The 10,534-nt window shown below is 40.9% G+C and overlaps 1 protein-coding gene across 1 annotated transcript; it reads right to left on the minus strand.

Moving 5' to 3' along the window:
• Window positions 1–2,622, minus strand: LOC116057791 (lectin-like). Its single transcript, XM_031310383.2, has 3 exons — window positions 2,136–2,622; window positions 993–1,090; window positions 1–539 (listed from the first exon to the last, which is right to left on the minus strand). Exons 1-3 carry the CDS (start codon window positions 2,458–2,460, stop codon window positions 402–404), a joined length of 561 nt encoding a protein of 186 aa, XP_031166243.1. The 5' UTR covers window positions 2,461–2,622; the 3' UTR covers window positions 1–401.
• Between the last annotated feature and the right edge of the window lie 7,912 nt (window positions 2,623–10,534).

A 10,534-nucleotide genomic window follows, 5' to 3' on the forward strand; every position in this document is an offset into this window, starting at 1 on the left:
AAACAATTTTAAAGGTGTTTTTTTCACTGGTTGTCCCTCCAGCCTAATCTTATCAAATCTGTAAAATGTCAGAAAATAGTAAAACATGTCTATTATATTTCCCACAGTTGAAGCAGATACAAAAAAGTCTTGTTTTAATCGACCAGCTGTCTAAAGCCCAAAGATGTTAAGTTTATGATTAAAAAAAATGACAAAGACAAGCATCAAAGAAGCATTTGAGAAGTTGGAGGCAGTGACTATTTCGCTATCTGTTTGCAAAATGACTAAAAGGATGAATTGATTATGAAAATAGTTGCGATCGTCGATGAATCAGCAGATTGTTGCAGCTCTATTCTGGCCCGGTACACTCGGACTTTGAGGAAAGAAACACACTTTTCTCTGATGGAAATAGACGCAGCGGTTCAACAATACAGCTCATCCCTCTTCCTGCACGTCTTTGTCTTCTTGTCTTCCTTGTGGAAGACTTTTCCATCGGCCTGCTTCCTCCAGCTCAGTTTGACGCAGTCGTTCAGCCCATGGTCCCTCAGCTTCTGTTTGAGCTGAGACACAAAACCTCACTTCATCATTTTCGTCATCATCATCATCATCATCATCATCCTCATCATCATCATCACTCACAGAGAGACAGATAGTCCGTACTCTTTTTTAGAAGTCTTTTGTACATACTTTTCTCAGATTGCTGGATTGTATTTGTACATTTTCCTGGTGTGTTTGGTGTCAGAAGTTTCTGCTGCGTGTTGATTCCTAATTAGTCCTATCCATAATTCTCCCTCACTTGGCCCGCAGAGTGCTCCTACCAGACTCTTTACTTCTGCACAAAGCTCACGGCACATACCTGGCAGGCCAAAGCATTGTAATAAATATAATGTATAGAGCTTTTGAATGGAATGGGTATTTCCAATAACGTTTTATCTTATCTATCTTATTTTAAAATGCTTTGAAGAGTCATTTGGTTGTTCTGTTGTTGCATAAAAGTCTGAAACGTGATTTACCTGCTTCAACATGGCCTCCATCACAGCAGGGTCATTCACGTCCAGAGAGTTCTTGTTGTCAAACCGCACTTTCATCACTCGCTTTGAAACAGGCGTCGCTTTGATAAAAGAAACCAAACTTGATCAGATATAACATTTCGGGCTGGATAAATAATCAGCATGCTCTTCCTTCCCCATCAACGGTTTAAACAATGACCTCCATCAGCTGCAGATTTTTCAGCATTAAGTCAACACAAACGTATCATCATGCATGCTAACTTTTCAAACTATTCCTTGAAAATGATCCACGTCATGAGTGTTCAAATGAATTGTCCAGAACTTGATGTTTTGTGTTGTTTTTGTTATATTCTCATTTGATGCTAAAGTAAACCTGAATCTAAATCTAAATACTGTGTGAATCACGGGTTAGCACATGAATGTGTTAAGACTACAACCGTTGATATAAAAAATAAATAAATGCCATTGCATTTTTTTTAAACGGCCAGGGCATGATCTACTTTAGATTTCACTTGATTGACTTCAGACGTCACTAAGTCTTCTTAGCAGTGGTGGAATGTAACTAAGTACATGTACTCAAGTACTGTCCTGAAGTACACATGTTGTGGTACGTGAGTCTTTTCTTTTCATGCCACTTTCTACTTCTACATTTCGGAGAGAAATATTGTACTTTTTACTCCACTACATTCATCTGACAGCTTTAGTTACTAGTTACTTTACACATTAAGATTTTTAAAAAACAAAACACACAGTTAATAAAATATGTTTTGTTATAAATTAAACTAGCCAACAATACAACGGCCTACAAGTCCAGCTGAAATGATTAGACCATTAAGCACACAACTGTTTGGATCCTTTCCAGTTTCTAAAATGGGAGGATTTTTCTGAGTACTTTTACTTTTAATGCTTCTAAGTACATTTCCCTGAAGATACTTGCATACTTTTACTAAAGTAACATTTTGAATGCAGGACTTTTACTTGCAACAGGGTATTTTTACAGTGTTGTATTAGTACTTTTACTTAAGTATAGGATCTGTATACTTCTGCCACTGCTTCTTAGTTTTTTGTTAAGAGACTTTTTTTTCTTCCAATTTAGCTGTTGTGATGTGTGATTTGCTTAAATAAAAAGGTATATTTTTCGCTCACGTGGGCCGTAGCAAATGAACGCTCTCTCCATGTCACAGGGCCAGTCCTCCCATTTTCCAGAGTTGCTGAAGTCTGCAGCCACACAAGTCTCGTTCCCGTATTTGTTATCAGGTTGCAACTTTTTCCAGAACCTGAATGAGGAGCTGCTCCCATCGGACCACTTCCACGAGTCTCGGAAAAGGCCGATCCAGACTACCGATCCTATGTTATCAGTATATTTTGTAAATATCGTATAATATACCTTCTGGTTCTCTGTCAGGTTTCTCACACTGGCCAGGTCCGTGTAGTGTTCTCTGCAGTAGCTCTGGGCCTCGGTCCACGTCATGTCGTTGGTGACTGCGACAAAAGTCACATCTGACCCTGAAAATGGAGCACAGAAAAGTGTAGAGGCGGCGTAACATACAGCCTCCCATCCATCCACATCTGGGATTCATGCCTTCATGATCTCTAAAATAAATCCACTGAGATATAAGGAACCACATCAATAAACTAATGAACTGTTTTTTTTTTTTAACAGTCCTCCATGTTATAAAGGGAATGTCTGTAAAATCTACAAAACAACAGACACAGACTTTATATTGTTGTTTTTCTACATATGAATATTTTCTCTCACTCACACACACACACACACACACACACACACACACACACACACACACACACACACACACACACACACACACACATGTTCTGTTTATATTTGTCATGGCTGTGGTTTCCAGTTGTGGTTTTTCCTGTTTTATTTTGTCAATTCATTCCATGTGTCTGACTGTTTCCCTGTTATTTGTTCATTTCTGCGTTTTACCCGTGTTCATTCTGTGTTTTGTTTTCCTAGTTCCATCCTTGTGTGTTTTCATGCTTCAGTTTCCTGATTTACTTTGTAGCGTCTGATTCCCCTGTGTTATGTCTTGTTTTACTTCCTGCCTTGTGTATTTTCCCGCCTCTGTGATTGTCTGCCCCGCCCTTACGTGTCTCACCTGTTCATCAGCCCTCATGTCACCTGCCCCTCGTTTTCCCCTCATTACCTGTGCGTCCATTGTCTGTTGTCAGATCACTGAGGTTGTTACTCCCTGTGTCTTGTTGATCCTAGTGTTTCTGTTTCCCTAGTCTATAGTTTTCGTAGTGTTTTGGCACCATTTTTGCCTGCCTGCATCAGGATTGTGTCCAATCTCTGTAATATATATAATATGTCCGCCCCTGGTGGCGTTGACGAGACATGTCGTCTCCTTCCATAGCGATGCTGATGACACACTGAGTAGAGTTTAGATTCGCGGCCCAAGCCCGAGTCCGACCCGAGTCCGACACGACCTTGGATCGGGCTCGGGCCGTTATTTCCGCCACTATCCTCGGGCCGGGCCCGGGCCGGACCCTTAATCAAGCATTTTTTTCTTTTTTTTTTAATCCATTACCTATTTAGCCTAATTGGGTGGGGAGAAAGCTATGCCATTATCAGAAATATTATAAATATGTATATATAAGCTATATAAAAGTAAGAAATGTGTACAAAATTTAGGCTGCAGTTACAAAATGCAGCACTTCATGCGCGGAGTCTCCTCCTCTCGCACGCATCACACCGGGCCTGCTGTGCTGTATTGTGTATCTTAAGTGCAACTTGGAGCTTGAAGATGTAAAGAAAAAAAGAAAAACAGGAGAATTACCTTTGAGCAAGTGTGGAGGAAAGTCGGAGGTATGGAAGCAGTTTAAACAAGTCGTGGGCAGTGACAACAATATGTTGTTCATCATTGTTTCTTTTTTTTACGTTTCTTCATTCAGATCCATTTGCGATCCGTTCCATTCTGAATAAACAAACAGCGCAGTTTACATGCTTCGTCCTTGTTGTATTATTCTAAACAGATTTCTGTAGTTCAAACAACTCGGAATTGTAGTTGGGAACGTCAGTTATAACGGCCCACGTATTAAAAAATTGTCGGGTTTAAATCGGGCTCGGGCTCATAATTACAGTTAATGTGTCGGGCCGGGCCGGTCTCGGACGCAATGTGCTCGGGCTCGGGCAGGTTCGGGCTTGATTTTTTTGGGACGATCTAAGCTCTAACACTGAGCCACTTCCTGCAGTCTAATTATTTGCTTGTCAGTCACCTATAAAGCACTTTGAATGGCACTAACCTGTGTGAAAGGTGCTGTACAAGTCAAGTTTGTCCGATTAATTGATACTACAGAGGCCCAAATACTGAAAACGAAGAGGAGCAGAAAAGGGACACTTCCCTAGTTAATATTCTCACCTTTGACATTTTCGCAGATTGCAAAAATGGCTTTGTTACAACTGTAGTAGTTGTCCCATAGTCCAGTACCAAACATGGCTGCACAGGGGTTGTCATACTGTGGTTGTCCAGTCTTCCATTGTCTGAACTCCGCCTCCCCAGCTTTGTAGAAACTTGTGTCTGACAGTGACCAGCCCCAGCTGCCCAGGACCTGGTCATCGTGCAGCCCTATCCAGGCTCGCTGAAAGAAATATTTGATTGGCATATAAAGAGTAGTTTTTGTTCAAGGCCATATTTTTTTTTTTTAAGATTATTTTTTGGGGGCTTTTCCCTTTATTTTGAAAGTGGATAGACATGAAAGGGGGAGAGAGATGGGGGATGACACGCAGCAAAGGGCAGCAGGTCGGATTCAAACCCTGCGCCGCTGCAGGACTCAGCCAACATGGGGCAAACGCTCTTACTGGGTGAGCTAGAGGCCGCCCCTCAAGGATATATTTTACATACACTTTTCTAGTATGATGCCGGACAGGGGGAAGACAAAGACTAAATACACAGGCTAACGAGGTAACAAGAGGCAGGTGACACAGTGGCAGGGAAACAGGTGGAAAACATCAGGCAATCACAAGAGCGGGAAAACACAAGACATGAAGTAAAACCAGACAAGACAAGACAGAAAACCAGACTATCAAAATAAAACAGGAAACAGAACATAAAACAAGACAAGACAGAAAATCACACAAACAGAAGGAAACAAGACATGACAGAAAACCAGGCTACCAAAATGACAGGAAAACAGACTACAATAAGACAAGACAAGACAAAACACCAAAACCATAACATGTATGTGTTAAAAAACGTACTTGGCAATTAAAAATCTTGCTCATTATAGCAACCCACAAACGAATGCAATGCTATGTATGACTCCTCCATTATAAGCCATAAGACTATACTTAATGCCTGAGATGTTGAATTGACATAATACCTGCCATCATTGAGTACGTTCACATGCACACCAATCTTCCACTATTAGTCCAAATATGACAATATTCCGAATTTGATACAGGTCAACAGCATTTTCCAGTTGGATATTCTGTATAAGGCCTTTTTCCAAGTATAGCATGTTCCGATTAAGACGTGGGATATTTGATATTATTCAGGTTTTAACAGTTTGCAAGGCTGCAGACACGATAAGAAGGACAGACACAGCTACTTTTAAACATTATCAAAGACTTGGATATCAACAGGATTTTGGATATGCACACACATCGCTACGGCGACCTTTTCAAGAAGCTGGTTGAAGGAATGAAAGAGGGAGGCTGTGTTGGCACGGTCCAGAAACTCCTCCACCGCTGGTAAACTTTGAAAAAATTGTATTTTGCACGGCTAACGGGAGTATTAGTGACATATTCACTTTCATTAGCCATGTAAACAGCTTTGTCGGAATATCGTCTTTTTCGCAATAAGAGCAAAAACCATAATATTATGTGCATGTAAACATAGTCACTGTTCTACTGGGACAAAACAAGTTTTGTTTTGCTTTGTATATGTTAAAACAATAAGTAAAATCTAAGTATAAAAAAAACGACTGGTACACAATTTTTTAAGTTAACACAATATCCAGGTGCCCATACCATATGAACATTGAAACAGGTTTTGCTCTTTGTAATTATTAGTAGTTACTATGGACGGTTTCAAACCAGCAGTCCTTAACATCTTTGTCAAAAAAACTTTTAAGATGAAGTAGAGAGGGAAAAATTAACTCACGTAGCTGTCTTTCGAGTAGAACATGTTGTCTAAAACTGCCGTGTTGTTCAGGGTCTTCACGTCCTCCATGCTGTTCATAGTGGCCAGATCGGTGTATCTCTCTCTGCAGTAACTCTGTGCTTGAGTAAAGGTCTTCCGCTCATAAACAAAATGGTACTGACGTCCAGCAGGGGACGAGGCAGCACTCAGCCCTGTAGTGACGGACATGCATTTAATATCAACGCCTTTTTAAGACATTCTGCATCACTGTTATTCTGACGATGAACAATTTTATATTACAGTTACACCTAACAGTGCCTGCGATCTGAAAAACCTTTTTGATTGTTGAAAACTGAAAACTTTTGAATGTACCTGTAACTGTAATTTCTTTACTTGACTTTGGTTTTATCATGTTAGTTGTTTTGTATTACATTTTGTATTATTGCTTGCTACGTACCTTTTTATGTCTGTAATGTTTATCTATATTGAGGCAAATCTTAAACCATCTGACTTTATTGTAAAGCACTTCAGGTCAACTTCTGTAATTTTAAATGTGCTAAAGACAAAGACGACTTGATTTAATTATAAAAAAAAAACCCAAAGTGGGTCATAATGTTCGCTCTCCTTCTGATCTTTAGCCGCAAGGATAAATCGATGTACTGTAATAAAAGACTATACACATTTATGAGATAATAAACACTTGCCTGATGCAGCCATGATGAGAAGAACTTTGTCCATGTTGTTTGCTCTCGCTTCACCTCAGTGTGTGACTTCAGACTGGCGACGGCTGATATAGCTTATTGTTCGTGATGAACAGTGTAAAATACCTCTCTGTTGTTTGGCATCGTGGAAGTTGTCCACAGGCAACAGTTATTTGCATGTTAGGCAAATAAAAGGCATAACCGTGTCTCCAGGTGACCCTGCTGCCCTTGGGCTGTCATCAGCAGGGAGCGGGGGGCCCATTGAGGTGAAGCTCTGCTCCTGGCTGGTGAAAGGAGCCACTAGCTTCACAGCGGAGCGTTCAGGTCCATTTAAAACGATGCAGCTTAGCGCTCGCCGCATGTGTAACGAGAGTCAAGCCATTTTGGCTGGTGATTTTTCCAGTGGTGGGGGGGGCGGCAAAGAATTGTTTATGCAGGAAAAAACCCTGCAGTGACATGTCCGTGCGATTAATACAACTTCCTACATTTTACAATGGTTGCACTTTTCCATTCTTCAAAATATTGAGTATTGATAATTTCAAAGGTACAGTCTGCTGACAATTTGGCCACGGTTTTAACACATTGGCCATACACGGTCCAGCCACATGCTAGGTTTTGACCTTGTGTTGTTAGAATTAAAGCAAGCGTATTAAAGTGCAGGACTTTGACAGCAGAGACCGGGGTTCACATCCTCAGTCGCCTCAGTCAATCTGGGGTCAGCTTTATGGCAGCTACACACCAACCAGACGACCGACCGTTGGCAGAAAAGGCAGTCGGACTGATCAGTCGGCTCCTCGAGGTCCAAAAAATGCCTCAAAACACACAGAGGCGACACCGACTTGAGCGTATTCTGATGGTGGAGTGTTTCGTGGATGCACATTAGCAGATGCCCTGGTAAACAGAACCAACAACATCCCTGCCCCTGCACCACTTCCAGGTTCTGACCAGCTGGCTCCATACTGCATTGTGGCAGATGAGGCGTTTCCGTTGAAGGACTACCTGTTGAAGCCATATGCAAACCGCAGACTCACTGTAGATCAGCGCATCTTCAACTACAGGCTGTCGCGTGCTCGGAGGGTTGTGGAAAATGCATTTGGGATCATGGCCAACCGCTTCTGTGTCTTGCTAACCTTCATCAGCATCCAAAACACTGTCACAATGGAGTACATTGTCCTGGCTTGTTGTGCTCTGCATAACTTTCTACGGAGTGAGGGCAGTGGTGTTTAACATGGCAGACAGGTTTTGTTTGTTTGTGCTGTCATACACAGACAGCAGTGTTCCCAATTCTGTGAAACATTGTTTACTCACTTTTTGACTGACTATTGTGCACATCAGGCCCGTCGATGTGTCTGCCAGCAAATCATTTTGAGATTTCCTGCTGCGCTTTGCAGGGGCCCTTCCCAGGCTTCCAGCTGACGTGCTGGTGCTGGTTGACTCAAAGCCTGGGTCCAAATGAGTAGATTCTGCTATCGGCAGTTCCAAAGCCATCGCATCCTGATTGCTGTCAGGAATTAACAGAGAACTGGTGGCAGTAGGGGACGGTGGTTCCTAAAAAAAAAAATAATCACACAAGAGTGGATTTAACCCTTATACAGTGTTCATATTTTTGTTACACAGCCAATGTTCCCGGGTCTGGTGGACCCACCACATAATTAGGCTTTCAAATCAATACAGCCATAACAGTTTATGTACAAATACTTAACAGATGTTTACTTTAGCTCAATTACCAATGATATACATATCATTTATGATTCATATTTCCCATTTATCCCTGTGAGACAACAAAATTCTGACAATGACAATTTTTATTTTTTGTGAGAAAACAACGTCAAATCGGCCAAAATGAAGGCCGACAGCTCCTCCAATGGACGACGGCACGGAACACACCGAACAGACTCGTGTCAGTGACCTCGCCAGACTGTCCAATGGCCGATTATCGGCCCGGTGTGTAGCTGCCTTTAGGCAACAAAAGCACGAGCAAAAGTCAAGGTGAGCAAGTACATTTTCCTGTTTATAAAAAAATACTTTTGTGAAAGTGACATTTTCAATGCAGGACTTTTACTTGACTTTTACTTTAATTCATTACATTCAATTTTCAGGGACCATGAACAGCAAACAAATGTATCTCATATGAAGATGTATTGTGCCACATTTAGCAACTTGTTTTTCAAGGGCAGGATTTGAATACTACCTCCAATGCTGGATTAATTTGAGATGCAAACACAGGATGATTTGAATGTTGTATTACCTGAGTCCTGAGAGAGACTGCTGAAAGCATCGTGAACATCTACATGCCATTATTGATGTAACTGGACTTGTATTAAAGAAGCACCAGTGCAGTGCGGTTCAGAACGGGCCGATTGCAATCATGTGTTATCATATCATAAATTACCTGTACAAGTTGTCTAGGACATAACATCTTCCGTCTTGAAATTGGACATTCATATTCACACAGTAATACTAGTACAAATCAATTTGTTTAGAATTATTGTTTGACATTACATCACATGTCATTTAGCTGATGCTTTTATCCAAAGCGACTTACAATTGCTATATATACATCAGAGGTTGTACGCCTCTGGAGCAACTATGGGTTAAGTGTCTTGCTCAGGGACATATTGGTTGATGTATTGTAGTGGGAATTGAACCCAGATCGCCCACACCAAAGGCATGTATCATATCCACTGCGCCATCACCACCAACGTTCAGAACATTAGAAAAATGAAGTCATTACTATGAGTACATAGTAATGACTTCATTTTTCTAATGTTCTGTTTATTTGAAAACAGCTTGTCTGGACCAAGACTCTCTTCCATGGGACGTTTTACTGTAAGCTTAAAATGTGTTGGTTAATGCACTTTGAATAAGGAGCAATATTGCCACAAGCATGAACTCAACTGTGCATTGATAGTAAACAAACACAGAATCAATAATCTCCACATAGATTTGAATGTGTTTAATGTTCTGTTCACTACAGTTTTTGCTTTTCCTACCCTTGGAAAGTTCTTTTCCCCACACGTCATTTATGAATGTGAAAATATTACATATATTATTTTCATTTTTTAATTTAAGTCCAGAACAATTTCCAAAACAGTTGAGGATATTGTCTTAGTCATTGGAAAGCTGCAGGCCGCAGCTCAACTTGATGGAAGTAAGGTTGAAAAAACGTCCTGGGGTGAGGCCTGCCAGGATCTGGGAATTTCCAATGTCACGCTTAATAGGAAAAAGGCTTAAGTCTGCCTATCATCGACACAAAAAGGTAAGGGTTTGACTTTTAACATTTCAATATTTATTAATATCTGATTATTTTCAAACAGAAAATCCATCAATTACTATGTTAAGATGTTTTTGTTTAGTTTTGAGCTGATGGAAATTCTGAAAAACAGATCCCCACAGATAGAGACTGAGCCCTGTGTATGTGCTGGAAGACAATGGCCCCCCTCAGCCAGATGTGCCTGCAGCCACACCTGAGAACTATCAGCCAGATGTGCAGGCAGCAGCACCTTTAGAGGAGACTCCAGAGGTAAATATTGTGATGGTCAATAATGATATGAATGTAATTAATCAAAGAATACTGTGTGTGTTAAAATAATGTTGATTGAAACTAGTACAAACACCTCTCAGGTCTGTATTTTCCAAGAAGTAAACAGTAGCAGTTGGTAATGCTTAACACTCTGTTTCCCAATTGTGCTCCTGGTGAACCATCAGCCAATCAGCCAATCAAGAGTTGAACAAC

The sequence above is a fragment of the Sander lucioperca genome, chromosome 24 (genome assembly GCF_008315115.2).
Source record: "Sander lucioperca isolate FBNREF2018 chromosome 24, SLUC_FBN_1.2, whole genome shotgun sequence".
Classification (NCBI taxonomy): domain Eukaryota; kingdom Metazoa; phylum Chordata; class Actinopteri; order Perciformes; family Percidae; genus Sander; species Sander lucioperca.

Bases quoted from the DNA above. Each gene is read 5' to 3' on its own strand.
- LOC116057791 (XM_031310383.2), bottom strand. From the start codon at position 2,460: ATGACGTGGACCGAGGCCCAGAGCTACTGCAGAGAACACTACACGGAC. The intron at 1,091-2,135 runs GTGAGCGAAAAA...CTTTTATCAAAG, and splicing joins GTTCATTTGCTACGGCCCAC to CGACGCCTGTTTCAAAGCGA. The intron at 540-992 runs GTAAATCACGTT...TTTGTGTCTCAG, and splicing joins TGGAGGCCATGTTGAAGCAG to CTCAAACAGAAGCTGAGGGA.